The sequence below is a fragment of the Emys orbicularis genome, chromosome 2 (assembly GCF_028017835.1).
Source record: "Emys orbicularis isolate rEmyOrb1 chromosome 2, rEmyOrb1.hap1, whole genome shotgun sequence".
In the NCBI taxonomy this organism is placed as follows: Eukaryota; Metazoa; Chordata; order Testudines; family Emydidae; genus Emys; species Emys orbicularis.
Window position 1 is genome coordinate 196,283,394 of NC_088684.1, and position 25,357 is coordinate 196,308,750.

General features: G+C 42.3%; 1 protein-coding gene across 1 annotated transcript in view; it reads right to left on the reverse strand.

The window, feature by feature from the left end:
- The window catches only part of CNTNAP2 (contactin associated protein 2), a 1,144,465-nt gene that overhangs the window by 446,669 nt on the left and 672,439 nt on the right, over positions 1-25,357 (reverse strand). Inside the window, exon 13 of the mRNA XM_065398395.1 lies at positions 20,270-20,470. Coding sequence (XP_065254467.1) covers positions 20,270-20,470 — 201 coding nt within the window. The remainder of the gene's footprint in view (positions 1-20,269; positions 20,471-25,357) is intronic.

Consider the following 25,357-nt stretch of genomic DNA (forward strand, 5'->3'; position numbering starts at 1 on the left):
GCTCCCGTACTTGTGGGAGGAGCTGTTCCAAACATACCTTGTTCCCAGTAATAAGTACAGTCTTATTCATTCTGTTCACTTTACTGCACAATTTGAACTAATTCATTCTTCTGCTCAACACAGCATGAATTTTATACCCTTGCTCTTATGAGTAAGAATTTCAGCTGTTGTTTCAGTAGTGTGTTTTGGCTTTGAGACGCTGCCTTCACAGTTACTTGCCCAAGTGGAATTGTTGGATTGCCTTTCCTGTGTGTCCTTCACGCTAAGGTGAAGGTTGGGGCAATATTCCAAATTCTTCACCAATGCAAGAACCCTTCCTAGAATTGGAAGCATAGGGCCAGATTGCGCAGGTGATACAGAGCTGCACATCACCAGCAGGAATTCCATAAGGCATTGTGCTATCCATCTGTCCATCTATGCAGGTACTTATATAGCCCTCATCACCACAGTAGCTGAGAGCCTTCAGAGAGAAAGGCTACCTATGTCCTCTTGCACCCATGTGCAACCACATCAGGGCCAGCCACAATCTGGCCCATAACTAACCCCTACTGTCCTGTTACTATGTACACACTTTTGCCCTTTGCATGTCATGCCTTATAAAGGTATGTCTCTCAGAAGGGGAGGGAAGGGATTGGCTTACACCCCTGACCACTATTACTGCCAGAACAACTTTAAAGCTAGGTTTTCAGAGGACTGGGTTGAGTTTTGGATTTCACTTAAAGCAAAACTCATGTGGAACAAACCCACATATATAAAACAAACACATTTCACTCTGTACCCTCGTGAGTGGAAATTCTGTGGTTCACAAGACTAATAAACACAAGTCCCACTCAAAGCAACCCTGTTAAAATAATTCTGATAAAAACAATCTAATAAGCACTTCTGTCTGCCAACATGCAATAACATTTATGTAAACACATATTTTGGGGAGGATTAAACTTTTTGAAAGTACTTGAACATGTTATACCTCTAAAGAACCTCTGTTAAAAGAAAGAGTAATAAAATAAATGGTCTAGTCTTTTTGAAAATCCCCCTACAAGCTTTAGATTAGAAGACATACCAAGATGCAGGAGGGGGGAGGGAACAAAGAAAAAACAACAACATCCACAATATTTTATGGGAGTAATATTATCAGTAGCAAGAACATGTGTAATGAGACAATGGACAAAAGATGTCTCTTCAATCTCAGAACAGATTAAGTATATCCCATTAGAACATAATACTTATTAATTCACAGATCACTTAGAGTCAATTAAGAGGATATATAGACCAACATATTTGCTTAAATTGATAATTTCATTTATAAATATGTTAGATGGTATAACTATATTATAACAGTATAAAAAACAGACTACAGCAAATTAGTAAAGGGCCAGGTCACCCTGTAGAGAGGGTGGAAAACTTAAGAGATTGTCCTGAATTCTTTACTGAGGACTGTGGGATGTCATGCGCTGTTTCCCCAAGCCCTGTAGATCTTGAGGGATCTGCCTGTGGAATGGGGCCATACACATGGAGGTCTGTGCCTTCCTGTACCTTCTGCAATCCCTTGTAGTATGAATCAGGATAAATTTTGTCACAATATTTTTATTTATTTATTTATTTATTGCAAAATGAAAGTAATGGGGTATGTATTTGCATACAACAGCTATTAAATGTCATACGACATATGTACCTGAAGCCAGAATATGGCCCTCTCTTGTTATCACCAGGCGCCACTGCAAATCAGTCCCATGTCCTGAAAAGTCATGGTCATTTAGTTGTCCTAGCTAATTAGTGTTGTACAACTATGATAAGGACGCCCAAAACTGGTGAGGGATTTTGTTTGTGTGTGAACAACACTTATCAGGTTTCTTTGGAGTCCCCTTTTGCCCTTCTAAGCAGTTTAGCCCAGAGAGACTATAACTTATCTGTCTCTTGTTTTTCACTAAGTAGGTCTACCTTAATTCCTGTCATCTGGATTGTGCCCTCAGGCACAGCATTGAGGCTCCACCATTGGAGGTGCTGTGCCTCAGACCTACCCCTGTGAGGTATAATGCTTCCCATACTCCTCTATTGTGCTGTGGGCTGGAGGCAGTATTTTACTATATCCCTTTGCAAGGAGTAGTACATTCACCGCATACCCAGGTATGGTTCCACCTACTTCCCCACCTACCTACTCCCCTCTCCCCACTGCCTCTCCAGCCACAATGCAAAGTGCATCTTCTGCACCCATGTAGGGGAACTTTACTCTCCCCTACTTCCCAGAATGACCCCAAAAGATGAAAACAAAGTCTAGTGCCATGTGTCTGTAACTTACAAAAATTCTCCACTTCAATACAAAAGAAGCCATTTTATTTTACAAACCAAAACGTATCTTAGAAGGATGGAGATTTGGGAGGGGGTGAGCAGGACAAAGCCTTATGAGGCTGGAAAATGACAACTTGAAGATGTCATTATCTTCACCAAGAAAGTAAAGGCATTATGAATAATAATAACAAAAAAGCACTGCACTTCAGTGAAATGTCATTGACAATCAGCCTGATTATAATAGACAGCCGCCCAAGCTTGCTGTGCCCTCAGCAAGTCCCAGGTTACCACCACCTGCGCTGCACTATTAGGAAATCTAAGAAATCTCAGCTCAGCTCCTTCAGCAGAACAGAACAGTTATTTTTAGGGTGGTTTTTTCTGATTATTCTCATTTTCTCTATTCAAGTTTCAGAAAGCAAGAATACTTTGTTATTTCTTACCCGTGAGAAAGAGTGTGGGTAAAATCCTGCCATTCTTACTCAGTCACAACTCCCATTAACGGAATAAGGATAAGAAGCTTGGGTGCACGAAAGAAAGAAAGAAAGAAAGAAAGAAAGAAAGAAAGAAAGAAAGAAAGAAAGAAAGAAAGAAAGAAAGAAAGAAAGAAAGAAAGAAAGAAAGAAAGAAAGAAAAAGTAGACTGGACTGACAAATTATTTTTAAAGCATGATTGGGCAGTGAACTGTTGATGAAAAATCATTTAGCAGGATGATTACTGAACATGAGAGTGACAAAAGAACGTTATTATTTTTCTTTGCTGGGGTATAAACTGCTCCTTTCAGCAAAGACTAAAACTGACAGCACTATTATTAAAACCTCAGTACAAACTATAAAATACAAAGCTGAGTTGTTGCTAGTACTTCATGGAATTCAGATATAGAACCTTGTAACACAGGATTTCCAGTCAACTAGCAGTGAGTGGGAGATGGTTTCTGGTTTGGCGTGTACCTTTGACTTCTCACTGCAATAATGACAATGCTCCTGGCTATTTTATAATTATAGTAATTAATATTAATGACCAAAACTTTCAACCCTGGTGCCTGAGTTTTAATTACATATGTAATCTCCTAAGCATCTGTATTACCCATTGACTTCAGCACCACTGAAAATCAGGCCATACTATTTAAGTGCCTAAATATGGATTTAGGGGCCTAACAAAGCAGGCAGGTTTGATACTTTTGACCGATGTTTCCTCATTATTATTAACTTATTTGAAAAAAGTCAACTTTTCACAGTATTTTCCCAGATCTATCAAACATGCTATATATGCCAAGTGGTCCAGAGTGATGGGAAGCTCAATTGGCTCTTTTTGTTCCATGTGACAAAAAGATCCCAGATGATTTCAAATAACACAAGACATTGAGTGTGGGCTGCTAGCTGCCCATGTGCAATTGTTATCTATTGTTCTTTTGAATGAATTCAGTTAACCCATCTCATTAATAAAATTAAGTGTATGTTATGCTGGAAGGAGGTCTTGGGGATAAAGAACAGAGTTGATAAAACCAGGACTAGGGTTACCATAGTTGAACATTGAAAAAAGAGGACACTCCACGGGGCCCCGGCCCCACCCCAACTCCACCCCTTCCCCGCCCGGCCCCGCCCCTTCCCCCGCCCCGGCCCCACCCAACTCTGCCCCTTCCCTGCCCACATTCCAACCCCTTCCCCAAAGTCCCTGCCCCAACTCCGCCCCCTCCCCTGAGCGCCCCGCATTCCCCCTCCTCCCTCCCAGCCACGCGAAACAGCTGCACCAATTCTAGAGTCAGGCACTCCACTAGTGTAGACTCCCATGACTTTAATGAAGCTGCTCAGTTTACACCAGTGGAGGATCTGCCCCGGCGCTCAGTTTTCGGGAGTGGTCAGGACACGCAGCTCACACTGTTCTGTTTCCCAGCTCCCCAGATGCCTTGGAGCACCCAGTTCTCCTCCCCGCCCGGTAAAATCCAGACATTTTGAGCTATTTAAAAATTCCTCCCGGACATAATTCTTTATATGTAGTGAGTCCTTTCCTTTCACCAGTTCTTCAGTTTTCTTTCTCCTCATGTGCCCACGCATACTTCTCTGCAGATCGCATTTTTCTCAGCAGTGGCTGATTGCTCTTTAAGCAGGCATGAAAGTCTTTACAAGAAGTTTGTCTGAAGTTGTACTGTACAAGTAGAATTCCTTTCAACGACTCAACATTCAAGTTGGTCTTTTCCTTTGTCCACTGGCTTTGCATCAGTGAAAAAATGCGCTCTACATTTGCATTGTGAGAAGGAATAGCAAAGAAGAACTGTGCAATCTTTAACAGTTCTGAATGACACTCAATGTTTTTGGATTTCTCAAAATATTTGGTCACCTTCTGGTGTGCTAGCAAATTACTGAACTCTTCATCACTGTTGCAACTTTCAGTAAACTTCTTTAGGTTGCTGAACTGATCAAAACACTTCACGTCATCAATTTGCATCCCCTTATCGGTCAGGTACTTGATACAAGGTTCCACATCACTCCAATTCGGTGTCTCACTCAGGGTAATCCACCTGAAACAAGAGAAGTCTTCCAGGGGTCTAAGCCAATCTCCAAATATTCTAAGCATCTGCTGTACATATTATTTACTTCAGCACAGAATTTGTGACACTCTTCATCAATTCCTTCCATGCTCTTTTGTGCCAGTAGTCCCTTAACTTTCAGGGACATAAAGTTGTGAGTCTTGCGTTCAAGAAGGATAGTCTGAACTGAGTTCAAACTGTTCAGCACTTCCACGACAGAATTGCTTTCCCTTTCGATTTCTTGGATGTAAGTTTGGAATACACTCATGAGTGAATGCATGTGCCAGAGGTAAATCTCACTTAATTCATACTCAAAAAATGTCTTAAGCATTATGGGTGGTTTGTCCTGTGACAGAAAGAATGACTTCAAGGCTGGAAACATCTGTATCAGCCTTGTAATGCCTGGAAATAATGACAGCCATCGTGTCTTGCTATGAGAAAGCAGCTTTCTGTATTCAACATCAACAAACTCACAGTACTCCTTCAGCCGCTCAGTTCGGACAGTGTAGGTATGAAAGTACTGGTAAATTTTAAAAATAATGTTCTCAATGTCAATGTTCATTCTTTCTGCTGCATGGTGAACACAGTTGTTCAAAATGTGTGCTGGGCAACCCACACCAATTAATTCGTCTCTACCACTTCGAAAACACGGGAACTTCGTCTTTAGTTCTGCAGTGAATTTACACTTTCGTTTTGGCATTGTGTTTGCTCCTAGGATCAGGGGCAGCCAGGGTCTCCACGTGCTGGGCCCACCACAAGCCAAGCTCAGTGGCTCCCATTGGCTGGGAAAAGCTCCAATGGGAGCTGTCAGAGCCAGCACCTGCAAGCCCTGCCCCCGCAGCTCTGATTGGGCAGGTATTTCGCAGTGATCCACCACACTGCTGTGTCTCATCACAAATGGGGAGCTAAGCGCCATACAGCACGCCCCAGCCCCAGGAGCTCCGATCCACTTGCAGGCAAGGCAGCCCGATGCCCATCGCAGCCAGAGCTCCGATCCCTCTGCACGCTCCTGCCTTTTTTACACTGGCCTCCCCTTCTCCCCCACCGCAGTCAGTGCTTCTTGGCGACTCCCCAGAGCAGCTCCCCCAGCGCTGCCCCCCACCTGTGCAATCAGCGGCGCATGGTACTCCCAGCTTTGCCGGCATCCCTGGCTTACCTTAGAGCGGGCTCCGGCGACTGCTGCTGCTCCCTGACTCTTCGGCTCTGTTTAAGAGCCGAGCTGCCCGACCGCTACTGGCTTCGGGCAGCCCCCATGCCTCCGGACCCTGCGCCCCCGGAGCCCGGGAGGGGAAGTGCCCGGCCGGACGTATTTTTCCAGGACATGTTCGGCTTTTTGGCAATTCCCCCTGGACGGGGGTTTGATTACTAAAAAGCCGGACATGTCTGGGAAAAACCGGACATATGGTAACCCTAACCAGGACCCATTTCTGCCTCCTGCATTGACTTTCTTTTGTAAATCTGAACAAGTTATTTAATTTCTTTGTGCTTTAGTTTCTCCATTTATAAAGACTTGCCTACATCGCACGTCATCCTGTCATGCTTGAACATGATTCTGAACAATAAATAATATGATACTGACCCCAAATGAAGGGTCAGCACAGACCAGAAAAAACTGTCTCAAAACTGTCTGCTAAATGGGATATATCCCTGCTGGGAACAGGATTTAATTACAGCTAGGTGGCACAATGCTGAACACAATTAGAGCTGATCTGAACTGACTGCTAGGTTGTGATCAGCAATTGTCTCAACTGTTCAAAACTATATTCAAAAACTATAACAGATGTAGGCAAGCCCTTATAGTGAAATAATCATTTATCCCCCCCCCCCCTTCACCGTGATGTTGTAAGGACTAACCCATTAATTTAAATAAAACATTTTGAGAAATTTGGCTGAGAGTTGCTATAGAGATGCAAAGTATTATTATAGATTTATTATCATTTTCTGTGGTTAAACTCTTTTGGTTGGCTGCCATTTCAGATTTTTTCCCAACAGTTATTCATTGAATATCTTTTCCAGACAGTGCAATCACGATGCATGATGCTTTTCAGACATGTATGAAAATAGGGTCTGTGCCATACAGGTCTACACTGCAGACGGCATGGGCACTGCCAGTTCAAGTCACAATAGCAGGGAAGTCATGGCAGCCTGGGCAGCTTCACAGGCTAGCCTCACCTGGCCAGGAGCCTGGGTCCCTAAAACTAGGTCCAGTGTCAAGCGTCTGCCACTTCCACTTCCACAACTACTATTACATAAGCTAGCTTTTATCTAGAAAAGACCTAGGTTGAGTGGGTCTGCATCTCCTGATGGGCGTGTAGACACACCCTAAGGATCAAAGGAGTCGATTCTGAACTATGACACCAGTGTCATTCAGGAGTAACTCCATTGTAGTCATTGTTATTCTGGTTTTACATTAGCGTATATGAGATCAGATCTGATCCTAAATGATAGCAATACAGTAACACAACAAAAATGATAGTCTCTGAGAAAAGAGTAAGAGAGAAGAAGACAGAGCAAACAGAAAGGGGATACTGCTTTTTGGATGGCCTTGTTTTTGCAGAAAGCAGAAGTATCACCTCCTAAGATGTGATAATGATGGAGAGACAATTTTTCCTTTAACAAAATAGTGTGTTCCAACATGCAAACATTTCCACACACACTTACGAGACTTGATATAATAGACAGTAATGGCTTCTTTGGACTCAATGCAGTCTATCATGAAACATAGCATCTGAGGACACCTCAGTCTGAGGAACAGTCCCAGACTGATGTGTCAAGAGAGGAAGTTTTGGGGAAAAAATGATAAATTAAACAGTAATAAGTCACCAAGTAACTCAAATATGAAACTGCAGAACTATTAACCATGGTATGTAAACTATCACTTAAATCAGCTTCTGTACAAGATGACTAGAGGATAGTTAATGTGACACCAATATTTTAAAAAGGCTCCAGAGGCAATCAAGGAAATTACAGGCCAGTGAGCCTAATCTCAATACCAGGCAAATTGGTTGAAATTATAGTAAAGAACAGAATTATCAGACATATAGATGAACACAAAATGTTGGAGAAGACTTTACACAGCTTTTGCCTCACCAATCTATTAGAACTCTTTGAGGGTGTCAACAAACAGGTGGACAAGGGTGATCTGATGGACATACTGTACTTGGACTTTCAGAAAGCCTTTGACAAAGTCCCTCACCAAAGGCTCTTAAGCAAAGTAAGCTGTAATGGGATAACAGGGAAGGTCCTTTCATGGTTGAAAGACAGGAAATAAAATTTAGGAGTAAATGGTCAGTTTTTATCATGGAAAGAGGGAAATGGCAGGGCAAGGTTCCCTAAGGATCTGTAATGGGACCAGTGCTGTTCAACATATTAATAAATGATCTGAAAAGAGGAGTAAATAGTGAGTTGGCAAAGTTTTACTCTATACAAAATTACTCAAGCTAGTTAAGTCCAAAGCGGACTGTGAAGAGTCACAAAGGGATCTCACAAACTGGGTGATTGGGCAACAAAATGGCAGATTAAATTCAATGTTGATAAATGTAAAGTAATGCACATTGGAAAACATAATCCCAATTATACATACAAAATGATGGGGTCTAAATTAGCTGTTACCACTCACGAAAGAGTTCTTGGAGTCTTCATGGATAGTTCTCTGAAAACATCTGCTCAATGTGCAGTGGCAGTCAAAAAAACTAACTGAATGATAGGAACCATTCGGAAAGGGATAGATAAGAAGTCAGAAAATATCATAATGCTGCTATATAAATCCATGGTGTGCCCACACATTGAATACTGTGTGCAGTTCTAGTCATCCCATTTCAAATATATATATTAGAAATGGAAAAAGTACAGAGAAGGGAAAAATGATTAAGGGTATGGATCAACTTCCATATGAGGAGATTAAAAAGAGAGGAACTGTTCATCTTAGAAAAGAGACGACTAAGGAGGGTATGATGGAGGTCTGTAAAATGATTAATGGTGTGGAGAAAATGAATAAGAAGTACTATTTACCCCTTCACATAACACAAGAACCAGGGGTCATCCAATGAAATTAATAGTCAGCAGGTTTAAAACAAAGAAAAAGGAAGGGCTTTTTCACAAAATGCACAATCAACCAGTGGAATTCATTGCCGGGGCTGTTGTGAAGGCCAAAAATATAACTGAGTTCAAAAAGGAATTAGACAAGTTAATGAAGGCTAGGTCTATCAATGGCTATTAGGTAAGGTGGTCAGGGATGCAATGCCATGCTCCAAGTATCCTTACATCTCTGACAGATGCTAGGACAGGTCAACAGGGGATGGCCTACTTGATAAAATTGGTCTTTCTGTTCATTCCCTCTGAAGCATCTGGCATCAACCATTGTCAGAAGACAGGATACTGGGCTAGATGGACCATTGGTATTTCCCAGTATGGCCATTCTTATATTCACTTATAAAATGCTTTATATATTTGCAAAGTGGTGCACAAGCATTAACTAAAACAGTCTCACAACACTAATGTGCAGATAATAGCATATTAATGTTGTTACAGAGGGCAAGATGAGACCAGGGTTAACTGATGTTCCCAACAGCAAGTCAGCAGGCAGAGCCAGGAGTAGAGTTTAGGACAACCTAACTCTGTGCCCTGTGGTGAACCAGGAGAGGATATTGACCCACAAGAAAATGAAACAGCATAATCTCTGTCATGGTAAGGACATAAACGGAGCAGGACAGAAGGAAGAGGAGAAGGGGAATTTTGTAATTACACAACCTCATAGTTCCTTTTGCAGAGAGCTTACCTCTGAAGAGAACTCTGTTAAATTTTTAAAAGGCCATATTAATATAGATGACTAAAACTGAGCACTCGTATAATAGAGCTGGTCTAAAAAGAAAAAAACAATTTAAGGAATGTAAGTGAAGTTTGTTTTCCATTTAATAGTTTACATGGACCGATTTTCCAATGTTTCATGTAATTTGAAAAAAATATATAAAATATCAAAAATATTTTGTTGAAATTGTATCAAAATTACTATAAAATGTTTATGAAGTGTCGTTGTAGCCATGTCGGTCCCAAGATATTAGAGACAAGCAGATGAGGTAATATCTTTTATTGGACCGACTGTCTCTCTCACCAACAGAAGATGGCCCAATAAAAAATATTACCTCACCCACCTTCTCTCTCTCTAAAATGTTTAGTTTACTGAAAACTATTTTCTTACATATTTTGACTAAGATATTAATAAAAGTGTAATGAAAAATATCAATAATTACTTTTTTTTTTGCAAATGTTTTGTTTAAAAGTCATTTTCAACTAAATTATTTTTTGTACAAAAAATTGCAACCAGCTGTATGATATAGCACTGTTCATCCATATATCTCAAAATGTTATGCAATGGCAGGTAAGCATTTTTCTCACTTTAATAGATAAGAAAACTGATGCATAATAAGGTTAAGGTCAAAGACAGTCAGTAGCAGATGTGTGACTAGAACCCCAGTCTCCTGATAGATACTCTATTTACTGAACCACACTGCCTTCTTTTAATAATGTTTTAAAGCTAATTCTATATAGACCTGTGCAAATATGTATATTAGAAATGAAATGAACATATTTGGACTTTTCATTGTGTTCATGAAAAGGAAAAGGAAATTTACTATAAATGAAAGATAAATTATTTTTAATATACATGCAGCCATACTTTCTGGATCTGTAAACCTCTGAGATATCATAAAGTAAGCCAAATCTGACCTGCTCACCAAGAAGGAAGATCTTCAAAGAAAGCTCAGGATTCTACTAGAAGTAATGTAAGTGGGCACTTCTTTAGGAATGCAATAAAACATGTATGGTTTTAAAATCAGCCTTTAGAAGTAACAGGATAATGACTGCCTCACTTTCCCCCCCTAGAAAGGTGGATAATGGCTCTTTCATATAATAGGCAGAGAATACTTCTGGAGGGAATGAATAATGAGAAATAACTGTACTCCCAAACAAATTTGTGAATGTGCTGTTACAATTATAATATTAAAAGTCAAATTCATCATTCTTTCTTAAGGAGGAATGCTAAGAGTCACTTAGTCTTAAGACTGTTGTTCTGCTTTCTATTGCAGTGCTCTGATATGCACAATGTTATAGCTAACACTATTATGGTTTCTGAGAAACATCAAGGTAAAATCTGGCATGATCCATTTGGAGATATCTGAGTGAGCTCGGGAAGCAAGAGGAGGAGACAGTGAACTGGGGAATTTAGCAAAGACCAGTAGGGTTAAAGAAATTTCATGAGAGAAGCAACTAGAAGAGCAAAGTGTGATTCAGATAAAAGCAGGACAACTAACATGATGGTCATGGGAGCTACCGGGAAACTCAGAGTTGTTCGAGAGGGTTAGGAAAAAGCATAGTAAAAGGAGCTCAGAATGGATGGGGAATATTATAATTTAACATCCAGGATGACTTCTAGACCAAAGCTAAACCTAAATATAAGGGCCAAAACACCTTTTTGCTTTTCTGTTAGAAACCTTTTACTTAGGGGTTTATAGGTTACTAGCCTAGACACTTCAAAACTACAGCCCAATGGCTAAGAGGAGGTAATTTTTTTAATGCCAACAAGTTTTCTTTAAAACGTAAACCATTGGCTTCCCATTTACAGTGGGTGTGAATGTGTGAAAGTATTAGCTTGGCTACCACCCACTGGAAAACCCATTGCAATGGAGTGGATGAAAACCAGGCTGGTCATTTTGCCAAAAAGGTGATAGTGAGGAAGAAGGGATCATCCAGCAGCCCCCTGAATCAATTAAGGGTGGAGACCTGTGGGCACCCTTCCCAGAAGACAGCAACAGTGAATGGAAGCTGAGGCCTGGGCAAGGCTGGGATCAATTTCCACTTCTAAATCCATGGCAGTGGAAATTCTCCTTTTTTGGTTCACTCATGAAAGAAAATGGGTGCACATCTAGCATTCCAGATCTGCTAACATCCAAAGATTAGGGGTGTTTAGATCTAGCATCTGAGGTTGGACCCATATCTAATAATTATACCATATAATAATTTATGTTCAATTTTTATTGAGCTAGTTTACCCATAAGTCCTTTTTAATATCTGTATTACAATCATTTTATGCTTATAATTATAAAATCAGTCTCTTCAGCTGTTAAAATGATGTAAAAATAGGTTTTGTTGAATTCTTGGAGCCACCGTATAATGATTGTTTACACCCAGGCATGAAACAATAATTATTCTAGTACAGCAGTAACTCTGCTTTATGCTTTTCATATGCCTGCAATCACCACATTCTGCCTCCACAGGCAACGTGAATGAAACTGGCATGCAGCACCACCTGATCTGGTTCTGTTCACTACTTCTGTGCTTTCAGCTCTCATGCTCTGCTTGTGTGCTTCTGATTTCTACAGCTCCGTAAAATGACAGACACACATTCATTCAGAACGCTGCAGCCTTCCTCCTTTCAGCCAATTCTCCTCTGCGGATTAAAGAAAGAACAACAGAACCAGCGTACACTCTCCTCTCTGCTTCATATATAGACATATATGGCTCCTAAAATGTTCTCCAACCGCACGTGATCAATTTACAGTGTGTGTTATAGACTGCTGACAATGATGGATGAAGTGATATAGCTGTATCATTGTACTATAATCTACTAGGATAGATGTATGTTTTTGTACTGTAAATCACTTTCTTTGCAAGAAACTGAAATTGCTGGAATTTTCATTCTCAGACAAGGAATCCAGCTCCTGCTCTGCTGTTTCTCCCCATCCCCGACTGATGGGACTGGGAAGAGCATGCCACTCAACCTTCTTCAGCTGACTACTTGGAAATGGGGAAACTTCTCTCTCTCTTTCACTCACGACCCCACCAACTGAAAGAAACTGTGTGGGCACCAGGAACTCAGATCATATCTGAACTTTTTGGATGTGCTTGGTAGTAGAGATGTCATTATCTGATCATAATGAAAGTTCCCCCCACGGAAAAAAAAGGGAGAGAAAGGGACATACCAGAAATGTACTTCTCAAACTGGGGTCCACGGGCCCTGCTGATCAACTCCTCCCCCTCCCTCCCTCAACTCCTCCCAGCACCTCCTGCTCGCCAGGGAACAGCTATTCAGCCACTGGGAGGGAGGGGGAGGAGCGGGGACAGGGCATGCTTGAGGGAGGGGGCAGAAAGAGGTGGGGAAGAGGAGGGGCAGAGGTGGAGCGGGAGCAGGAAGAGGTAGGGCAGGGCCTGGGGCTGAGCGGGCAGTTTGGGGGTCTGCAAAAATTTTTAAATCAAAATGGGGGTCCTTGGGTTGCTAAAGTTTGAGAACTGCTGATCTATGCAATAAAACCCATCTTTTTTGTTGGTTTTGTTCTAAACATAAACATATTATTAAGATGGAATTAAGGTTGTAAGAATTTATCACTTTATGCAGATGTTGACAGTAATAAGTACTTGTATTACAGTATTACCAAGGTCAATGCCCCTTTGTGCTAGACACTTTATATACACATACTAAAAGACAGTCCTTTCTCCAAAGAGTTCACCATTTCAATAGTGAAATGTTCACACACACACACACACACACACACACAATAAAGTGACTTGCTTTAGGTCACAGAGGGAATCTGTAGCAGTCAGGAATTGAACCTAAATCTCCTGAGTCCCAGTTCAGTGCCTTCACCACAAGATTATCCTTCTTCACGTCACACAGACTGTTAGACACTAGCTCTGAGAACCAGCATTTACACCCTAATGGTAGCTGGCCCTCTCTAAGTCTGTAGTCAGGGCTGGTGCAACCACTTAGGCAAACTAGGCGGCCACCTAGGGCGCCTAGTGGTTGAGGGTGCCTAAAAGCCCGCTCAGGCGAGGAGGTGGAGTGGAGGTGAGCTGGGGCAGGGGGGGCAGGGGGCGCGGGGAGGGGAACCGCAGTAACAGGGGGGCGCACAGGGGAACTGCTCCCCGCCCCAGATCACCTCCACTCTGCCTCCTCTGCTGAGCACACAGCTCCCGCTCTAAGTCTCCTCCAATTGGTGCCGCAAGCCTGGGAGGGGAGGAGAATTAGAGCGCCGCTGGCGTGCTCAGCAGAGGAGAGCTTGGGCAGGCTCCCCGGGCAGGGTTAGCTGCCGCGGGGGGGCGGGGTTAGCTTCCGTGGGGGGGGGGGGGCTCCCAGGGTGGTGTTAGCTGCCGCGGAGGGGGGCGGTGTTAGCTGCCACGGGGGGGGGGGGGGGGAGGGGACTCCCCGGGCCGAGTTAGCTGCCGTGGAGAGGGGGCTTACAAGGGGGGGTAGCTGCTGCGAGGGGGGGCTCCCCGGGTTGGGGGGGGGGTTAGTTGCTGCGGCAGGTGGGGTTAGCTGCCGCGGGGGGGGGCTCCTCAGGTGGGAGGGGCGGGCGGGTGTGGTTAGCTGCCATGGGGAGGGGGCGCAATGTGGAAGTTTCGCCTAGGGCGCGAAACTTCCTTGCACCGGCCCTGTCTGTAGTACATCTATAAATGTATTTATTACACATTGGGGTAAGACAGTAGCATCTTGTGTATTTTTGGACTCATTCAGGCAAGTTGCCCAGTTATTTTGATCAAATGTTTTTAATTATTTTTCATTAAGACACTGAAAAAGGCCTTTAGGCACGGGTGCCAAAATAATTATTTTTAAGATGAAAAAAACAGGCAACAAAAAGTATCACGCTTCCAGACACAGTCTTTCTTTTCTATTTTACTAGTTTTATCCATTGGAGCCCTGTTCTGCTGAGCCTCTGCTGGAGGCTTTTGAGAAATCTTTTGATTAATTTACCATTGCCAGTCACTGGAATATCCACAGTCCTGTTGTCACAGCATCTCTCTTACACCAAGCGGAAGGGCTATAGGGTTGTGTCCTGTGGGATCATGCACAATCCCCATTGCTAGGACTGCCTGTTAAAATGAATCTCTTATGGGGATATAATTTAGTGTGTTTGCTGAGATGAAACTGCATTAGAAAGAGAGTAGAGCACATAAAAATAGAATAAAGAAAACAAAGAAGAGTTCTGATCTGAAAAGACTACTGAGCTGGCCTCACTCAGCTGACTAGTGTATTGGTCCACAGTAGAATAATAATAATACCTAACTCTTATATAGCACTTTCCGTCCATAGATCTCAAAATACTTTACAAAGAGAGTGTTTTGAGAGCACAATAGGCAGCAGGAGTGTTCAGATTCAATATCAGAAGTATGAGGAGACAATTAATAATGCAAAGCATATGTAGATAATGTGTTTTCAAACTGCTGTCACTTGTGGACTGGTATCCCTTCAGACTGAGAGGAACTAATGAAATCCTGATAGGGAAATAACATTTCCTGCAGAGAAGGATCTTGCCAAAACTGCATTTTGCTGCAGATGCCACTGCAAGAATTCACTTTTTTGTATTAATAGCAATAATACATTAGGACAGCTAATACACCTCTACCCCGATATAACACTGTCCTCGGGAGCCAAAAAATCTTACCGTGTTATAGGTGACACTGCGTTATATCGAACTTGCTTTGATCCGCCGGAGTGCGCAGCCCCGCCCCCATGGAGCACTGCTTTACCGCGTTATAGCCGAATTCGTGTTATATCGGGTCGCGTTATATCAGGGTAGAGGTGTATGATATAATTCAATACAATATATTAATGTATTTTGGCTAGCTCTTTAAAAACTCGTATCTAGATATCATAGTGGTTTGCACTTCACAGGTTAGACAGATTAGAATTACATATAAGAAGCATAGTGGAGACACAAAGTGGGTGAGATAATATCTTTTATTGACCAACTTCTGTTGGTGAAAGAAACAAGCTTTCGAGCTTTCACCAACAGAAGTTGGTCTAGTAAAAGATATTATCTCAGCCACCTGTGTCAGACCAACACGGCTCCAACACTGCAAGCACATAAGCAGCATCACATACAATATTTATAACTAACGCTATCTTGTATAGTACCTGATCCATATTTATGGGTGTTTTCTTCTGTTATATATAACATTGCCTAGTGTTTTTGTAATCCTGATAGTGAATAAAGGCCTGATTCTCTACTGCCAGGCAGCTCGCGTATCCTTTTACACCTGTGCAAAGTAAGAGCAAAAAATGTGCAAAACACTACCCAGTCAGAATTCTCCATTCACATGTACTGGTGACAGCATTTTACACCTACTTTTCATTCACTTTGCATCATCCTGAAGGTGAAAGGCAGGATAGAATCAGGCCCTAAGTGTTGTCATCCCCATGACGTAAAAGATTTAGTTAAAACTGAGATGCTGAACTGGGTTTTCCTGATTTTCTACCTTACCCTTAATGATATTTTACAATAGGACTGGGAGACTTAATTTGGTTTAATTGGACACTAATATTTCTGAAGTGTATTAAGGGAAAAATTCATTGCCATGGACAAGTATCTGATCAAAACCATGGGCAAATTCCTGGCTCCAGTCAAGTCCATGGGAGCTTGACATTTATGTTAGTAGGGACAGGAAAAACACAAGAAATACACAATTGGAGGTTTTCTCTTTTCCTTTTCTGGGAACCATACTACAGTGATTATATGTAAAATCCCTTGATAGGGGAAGTCACACAAGTTTTCTAAGCTGTGGTCAGAGATGAATTTAATGTCATGTTACATTTAGCAAATGATAAGGCAATCCTCCAAAAAATAAACAGAAGGAAGAAGGAAAACATGAGTTCCTTGGCAAGTCATTGAGCAGAGCCAAAGAACAAATAGTTTAGAGGAGAAGAAAAATTATTGGCATCTCCCCTATTTACAGATAAATCACTGCTATACTGTGTGTACAAACTATTACTGGTATTATGCAAACAGTGCAATAGGATTCTTTGTTAATGCCTGTATTAAGATTGTCTGCTTATACTCCCATTTATCCAAAGCTCCACATTATCCAAAACCCTTCCTTGACTCCCAGCATCAGGGCCGCCCAGAAGATTCAGGGGGCCTGGGGCAAAGCAATTTCAGGGGCCCCTTCCATAAAAAAAAGTTGCAATACTATAGAATACTATATTCTCATGGGGGCTCCTGTGGGGCCCAGGACAAATTGCCCCCACCCTCTGGGCGGCCCTGCCCAGCATGAGATACAGTGGAGTGGAACCCCTCTGCCAGGACTTGGAGGTGGAGGAAGACGAGTCCCTGGCTGCGGGGAAGACCACCCTGGTGCTGAATAGCTCCTATGGCAGCATAGGGAGCCCTCTGCAGCCCCACTGTCACTGGAGTGAGCGAACAGGGCCCTGAAAAGGGAGCTGAGGATGGCTTCCTGCAAAGCTGCAAGGCCAATGACACATGATCTTCAAGCGCAAGGTGCAGGGAAGGCTGTGGCTCTGGTGGGGACCCTGGTGGGGCAGAGCAGAGTCTTGCCCAGCGGTCGGTGCTCTGCCCCTCCAGAGCCGCAGCCTCCTCACTGCACCGTACACCTTCAGAGACAGTGTGGCAGCGGTCCTGAGGCCGTGCAGGGAACCCTCTGCAGCCCCAGTGCCATGTCAGCAGGGTAGAGCAGTGACTCCTGGCCAAGACTGCAAGGAGGAAGATGATGATGACGAACCCTTGGTTTTGGCAGAGGCCACAGTGCTACCTAATGGCTCCTGCTGTCTCAATAAACAGAATTCCTGATTAACAAAGTAAAATCCATATCCACCATGCTATTTGGGGATCTACTGTATTACATGCCAGACTTGAAAACATGAGATAGTGTTTCCCTGAACAATATGTAGGAGCAGGATTTTATAATTGTACTATGAGAATTAATGTATGATTTGATTTTATCCTGCCAGCCACCCTTTTTGAATAGCAGAAAGGAATGACAGACCAGAACAATCCTTATGACTGATTATGGTCACCCTTTTGTTTTAGGATAAGTTATAATGTCTACTCTGGTTTCCTATATGTATTACAAATCAGGCACTCTAGTTAAATATACATTTCTTTGTTTTAAGGTTTTAGTAAGTAAGAGACAGGATCTTGTATTGTGTCTATGTTAAGGAGATTAGAGGAACGTTGAGAGCCTGAAGCCCCAACGTGAATTATTTTAGTTATAAGATTTAGCAAGGCTTGATTTACAACGTATTCTGCTGAATATAAAATACTGCTGTCTGTATACCTTTGAAGGTTTCTGTAAGAGATTGTTTGTGTGAATGAGGAATGCATGCATCAATAAAAGATAAGGTGTGAAAGCCATCACAAATGTCCAGATGGTCAAGAAAAAGTGAGAGACTTGGAAAGACCAGGAGACAATTAGAAAACATCCATTGTATCTGATGCTAAACATGTTAGCAGCATTGACGACCTCAGAGGTGAGGCAGGCACTCCTGAAGGCGAGACAACAAATAGGAGATAACGATGGGAAGTCCGATAATAACCATCACATGATAACAGCAGAAAACCCCAAGATTAACACCATTTAAGGACTAATGATTACAGGATGACATTGCAAAATGCATGGACTCAAATGGGAATTTACAACTATAAAGCTGGGGTGTTTTGCCATGGAACTCTGGGTTCAGTCCTGCAAAGCCTCGGAGCATTGGATCGCGACCAACAGAGCCCAGCTCCACACTCGTGCTCAATCTAACTGGCCATTAGACTGACTCGAGACTGGTAACTATAAACATCAACTGGCAGGACTCTGTGTGTGTGTGTGTGTGAGACTGAAAAGCATATGCTAACTGTTGTATTTTCAATAAATGCGGCGTATTTGCCTTCTCCTCTATAAAAGATCCCGTGTGCTTTGTATAGCATAACAAATACACCAACAGGTCTTTCAGAAAGATTCAACCTGTATAGTTTGCAAGTACAATGCTGTAATGAGACTAAATACAGTAAACTGACCCGCAATTTAATATTCCTAACTAGGTTTTTTTCAGTTCCGATAAAGCATGCCATCGTTTTTCTTTATCTGAAACCAAGGGCAAAATTCTGTGTAAGAAAATGCACAGATTTCAGTTGGATTTATGCATGCATTTTGGAAGGCAAAATTTCATCTTGTGGTGTTGGTCTTATAGGCTCATAAAAAAGGCAAAGTTAACAATTCACCCATTGTAAACCATGAACATCAGAAGGCTTTTACGAACTTTTATAATTAATTCATGCCCACAAGCCAGTCTTACATCTAAGTGCTAAAACTTGCCCAGGGGTGCATGCATACAACCCCCTTCTGATGCACATGTGAGCACTGTGCATGTGTCTCAGGGCAGAACGCAGCCACAATCCGGCCACTTGCCCCAACCTAGAAATGATGCAGGATCCTTTACATTAAAAGCACAAGAAGGCCCAGCATATTTACTTCTTTGCAAATTCTCCTCGCTATGCTAAATTAAACAGAATAATAACAGAGACAAATCATACATTAGAAATAGTTCAAAAACGGCCAGGAGGAGGGACTAGAAAAATGAGCGGTACAGTATCAATTCACTAACACTAAATTACAACAGAATACTTATGGAAATCCACATGCATGCCAAATGAATTACTTAGCAGCAACACCATAAGAAAATATACTAAAATGAATTCATGAGTCTGAGGCACTTAAAATAAAGGATAACATTTTAAATGTCCAGCCATTAGTTTTGTTTGATACCCGTTTTAATTGCATCTATCATAATGAATTAATTTCACCATCATGCAGATATATTATGTGCTTGCATTTATAATCCAGTCTTAGTTAAGTGCCAGTAAATGGATACTTAAAATCAAATGTTATCAGAAACAATTACTGTACCCATTATGTCTTTGAAATGGCAAGTTGGGGGCTTTCTAAAATGTACTTTCTTTCTATGACATTTTACTGATACGGTAGAAAACTTGCTGCAACAACTAATATTTTTGCTTGCATCAGGGATAAGTTAGCTATAGCTTGTTAAAATCGAATGTTTATACACCAGTGTGGTACTGTATCAGAAAGTTATAGAGCAAAAAGATAACCTAGTGACAGGCATTAATATTAATAAAGATGTATGGCTCTCTTGGCACAGCCATCTTATTGTGAAGCTCCTTTTCCCACTATTTGCAAGGTGGCGGGTTGCACACAATATTCCAGCTTGATCTAAAACCGAGGTTAACTGAAGAAATCAATGGGCCAGATCTTGCAGCCCTTATTCATGTAAAGGTCTCACTGATTCAATAGGAGTTATGCCTCAGTCAGGGCTGCAGGATATGGCCTCAAGTAATTTACTTATTGCTTATATTGAGCAATCCTTCAATCAAAGCCATCTTGTTAAATGATTAGCCTCCCTTTTCAGAAGCACAGAATTGACAGAAATCTCTCTCATTACAAAAACTGATTTAAGTAACAAGCAACCCATAGGCTAAAACTCCTAGGAAAAAAATTACAATGATATATTTATCAACCTTTCTGTAACCTTTCACGAGCAGCCACAAGAAGAATTAAATAAGTTAACTGCCTGAACAGGTTACCTCAACATTGCACCTGTTGAATTGTTCAATTAATGTGGAACTCCAGCAGAGATGGTAATTAAGTGACATTTCACTCTCAGCCTACCTGGGGTGTTCAGCAGCCTTGACATCTTGCAGGAGTAGGAGATGTACTGCTCACAATATTCAGCACTACTGGTGATGGCAGAGATCTGGTCCATGGTGGCACTGTAATTGAGCTGTAATACAGAGTATTTTTCCAGGCCGTTGCCTACCACTGAAGTCTGCATCTGCAGATCATGATACACAGTTGACCACACTTTATCCTCTAGAAGAAAAAAAGTGAAGTAAAGAAAGAATTAATGAATGAAAGAAATTGGAAGTGAGTTAAAATAATTATAGTTTTTGACAAATAATATTGAAATTGTAGACAGTGTCTCTGCAACGGGTGTGTGAGTGTGCGCATGCACAAGGGGGGTGAGAACAAATGGGGCTTGTGCATGGTATTCACAAGATATTATTTTACTTGAAATAGATCAACAATATGGGACAACTTGACTGCACTGAATGTAGGAAACCTTGATGGGTTTCCTTGTTCCTGTTTGTCGCTGTGCTAGGTGCTCTGTAAGAGCAGCATGCTTTACTTGTGGGTGGAGACTTCCTTGAATGATGACAGTCATAGCGACCCCTCTGACAAATGAAGATTAGCTTTGATCAGAACTGGATTAAAAAAACATGAGGCCTGAGGCTACAGAGATCTAGGGATTCTTATTGCAAGGAAAACATCAAGTGTACACAGTATTACTGCATTCCAGGCTGCCTGCATGCACAAAGGTAGTATTATTTTGTGACACTGTGACATCAGAGATGCACTACAATATAATGTGATTACATATATCATAATGTTTGACACAACAACAGCAAAATATATTAGATACTACAGGAGTCAAGGGCTTCATATAGTTTGTTGGTCCTGGGCTATAGTGCCGATGACCCAAGATTGTCTCTGCTCTGGACTTGATGAAGTTTTCAGAGCAGTTGGTGGCTATGACACAGATTTCAAGGGTAAGGAAGGATAAAAGTAGGATACATTTTGTTATCTTCACGGCTTCAGCAGGGATGTGAAAAATGGCCAAGGAAAAAAAAAAGAAACTTGAATCTTTGGTCAGGAGAAACACAGTAAGATAGGTTGCATCTCAACAAGGTTATTAGTACATTTACATCAGGAACATAAATACAATAGCCTACCAACTGTCTATACATTTAACCACAACTAGTTAAGTGCATATCAAGTCACTAGAGATAGTATTTCTGCAACATCTGCCTTGGTAAGTGCTATAAGAAATCATAGTGGGGAGATAACCTTAATAGTGAAACAACATGCTTCCTATGTCAGCAGGTTTAAAGTAGCAGTCAAGGGCTTCTTATCGCAGGAGTTTAGTTTAGAAAGGAGATTAAGAAAAGAAATATTAGATTTACATAAAATAATGAGTGGCATAGAACAGGTATAATGTGCTCCTATTTACCATTTCTCAGTAGGACATTCAATGAAGCTGAAAGGTAACAAATCTAAAAGTCCTCAACAAAAATAAGTTTGCACAAAGCTCTCTGAATAAAAATCACTGAGGTTCAAACATCTCCATTAGTGACTGTTTTACTATTCAACTGCTATGCTGTGACTTGAATAAGATGAATTGGTTGTTTGTCAAGTCCCAATTGGACAGGTACCAACATCAGAAAACACTATCACCGTTGACATTTATTAGTAGACTTGTCAATCTAAGCACAGCGGCCAAGGACTAAAATAGGCAAGGAGATTAAACTATTGTTCCTAGAGGTGGTTCCTCTAGGTCAGGGTTGAGGAGAAAAGAAAGGCAAAAATATTCTATTCTATTTGGGTATTTATACAGTATTAATCACTACAGCATGAATGCTTTCCAGAAGTGCATTAAGAGATGTAACTTGTCATGCATAGTTCTGTTTTTCTCCTCAAGGAGAAAACTGACCTTGTGATATTTTTTTTCTATTTATTTTCTCTCTGCTGTGCTATGCACTATTATTATTGAAGGCCAAGTCAAAAAATTTAGCTTGCATTTGGAATGGACAGTGCTGTGGTTTGAGGCAGTTGTTAGATCCTGTGAGAGTTCACTCCTGACTCTTGGACTGGTCCCCAAGAGAGCTCTGTGTCCTGGGCACACCATGTAGACAAATGCAGTGGACTGTTCTATTATGCCTGAGAAGCAGAATTGTTGACCACAGATGGTCCTTGTCTCATAGATCCAAGTAAAAGTTTGCACTGCTGCTGCCTATGCTGAACCTGTTTTCTGCATAATTATAGGACTTTAGTCTTCAGGGAAGACATCTGCCATTTTCCATGAGTACTATATTCACTTAACAGATGTGTTATCCAGTAAACAGAATACATTAAATATAGGAGTCTATGCAAATATGCTTATGATTCATCTGTGCAAACTTCCATCCCTGTTAATGGAATTCACGTAGCTAAATCCAACATGTGAAGCTGAACATTTAACACAGGGGTGGGCAAACTACGGCCCGCAGGCTGGATTCGGCCCACCAGCCATTTTAATCCGCTTGAGCTCCCACTCGGGAGCAGGGTCTGGGGCTTGCCCTGCTCTGGTGCTCCAGCCGAGGAGTAGAGTCGGGGACCGCTCCACGTGGCTCCCGGAAACAGCCACATGGCCCCGCTCCGGCATTGCAGCCAGGGAGCAGGGTCGGGGGTCACTCCATGAGGCTCCCAGAAGCAGCCGCATGGCCCCACTCCGGCGCTCCAGCTGGGGAGCAGGGCTGGGGGCCGCGCCACGCAGCTCCCAGAAACAGCAGTGTGCACCACCCCCGGCTCCTACGCATAGGGGCAGCCAGGGGTCTCCGCTCTGCATGCTGCCCCTGCCACAAGCGCTGCCCCTGCAGCTCCCATTGGCCGGGAACTGCAGCCAATGGGAGCTGCAGGGGTGGTGCCTGCAGATGGGGCAGCGTGCAGAGCCGCCAGGCCATGCCTCCACGTAGGAGCCGGAGAAGGGACATGCCACTTCTTCTGGGAACTGTTGAGGTAAGCGCCTCCAGAGCCTGCACCCCTAAGCCTCTCCCCACGCCCCAATCTCCTACGCCAACCCTGATCCCCCTCCCATCCTCTGAACTCCTTGATCCCAGCCCAGAGCACCCTCCTGCACCCCAAACCCCTCATCCTTAGTCCCACCCCAGAGCCTGCACCCTGAGCCAGAGCCCTCACCCCCCCGCACACCAGCCCGGAGCCCCCATCCTGCACCCTGAACTCCTCATGTCTGGCCCCACCCCAGAGCCCGCACCCCCAACCAGAGCCCTCACCCCCCTCCCACACTCCAGCCCCAATTCTGTGAGCATTCATGGCCCACCATACAATTTCTATTCCCAGATGTGGCCCTCAGGCCAAGAAGTTTGCCCACCCCTGATTTAACACCATGTTATTTAAAGGATTACCTTAACTACCTGAAAATATTTTGAGCTGTTAGGGCCTGTTTTAAAACCTCCTAAAGTCCATAGAAAGGCTTTTATTGATATCAATAGACTTTGGGTCAACTCCATAGTAACATAGTTATCAGTCACATACGCAATCACTATATTGTGTCAGGCTGTTTTGGATTATGTGACATCATATGAAGCTACATATGTGTGTAACTCATATGGTGTAACACGCTCTAATCAAATGATCAAGAACAAGGTTAGGTAAAGCAGATGGATCCTCCACAGGGAGCACAAGTAGCTAGCCAAATGAGATGAAGTTCTGCAGGTGATGTAAGATGGTGCTTATCTTATTCATATCTATAGTGTATATCACACACAATACTACTCTTGCCCCAGAAACTATTGGAACCAATATCTGAATATTGCGCTAATTTACCTCCAGGCAGACATTTTTCTTATACGAAGGAGACTTTTAGCTATTTCCTACGCAGAAATATAGATATTCCACAACAATGTTTTATTGGAAGATAGGGTGGTAAATTATTTATTTAAATTAAAATATACTGTATTTATATCAATATTAAAATAAGGAGTATTTCACGTTCCTATTTTCCCTTTGTGCTAGACCGCATAAGGGAATGTGCTATGCTGTATTCTCACTGACAGGAATGTCTGGTCTCTAGCACAAAGGGCTACATATTCACAGCCTTGCTAGAATTCTATCTGAGGTAGGATATGCCCTACCAGCACACCAGCTGCACTGGTTCTGAGGGCCTCTCTCGAGAGGCCTGGTCCAACTCCAGTTAAGCATAGGTTCTGGCTTGAAATGGTTTCTATTATATACAGGGTGTCCAGTTTGGTTCAATGGCTCTCAGCACCCTCACTGTACAAAATGTTCCAGCACCCCTGCAGTTAAGTCAATGGAAAGACTCTCAAATGACTTTAAAGGAAGGTGGATTGGGCAATGGGTCCCTGAAGAGGGAGTTCTGCTCCCTCACTGGGTTCCAGTCAGTGCAAAATTGAAACCTCCCCCTAAAGGGACTTAGAGAAAGGACCAGGCTTGCAAGCCCCAAAGAACCCAGCTGTGCAGTGTAACTTTCCATGTGGGCTGCGGAAGGAAGCAGCGATAAGAGTGAGACAGAGAAATGTTGATGTGATACATATCAAGGTCTTGTTTGTTTGTATAGTTTAAAAATACTGCTTTACGTGGTAAAATAGATGCCCAATTCTTTGTTAAAAGCATCTTAAAATCCAATCCATCGTGCAGCAAGGGATGAAACTTTGCCCTCCCCCGCCCCCACAAATGGACTGATACTTCATCTACAAGGGGCAGAACAGCATCTCATATGAATGAGAAACACTTCTTGGAAATGTTGGGCACTGTGTTGATAAAGATATTGGTCTTTAGGATGAGACAAAAGGCTCAGATCCTTTTGAAAAAAAAACAAAAACAGGACTGTTAAAATTCCTGGCAGAATTCTATTTTGGATAATTGAATTCTGGCTACCTAAATTCCCTGTGGAGTTTTTATTTGGATTAATTTATGCTTCAATTCCCCTTTCCAAAAATTGGTACGTAGGGTTTGTTCCTAGTGTAAAATGGTGGCCACTGCTCGTCATTAGAGGATGGACGCAATCCTACTAATACAGCCTTTAAACCATTTTGGGATCTTTGTCAGAGGTATAACTACTATTAATATATTATAAACAGACAGCTTTGTCATACTTTCTCATATGCATATCTGCAATGTTCT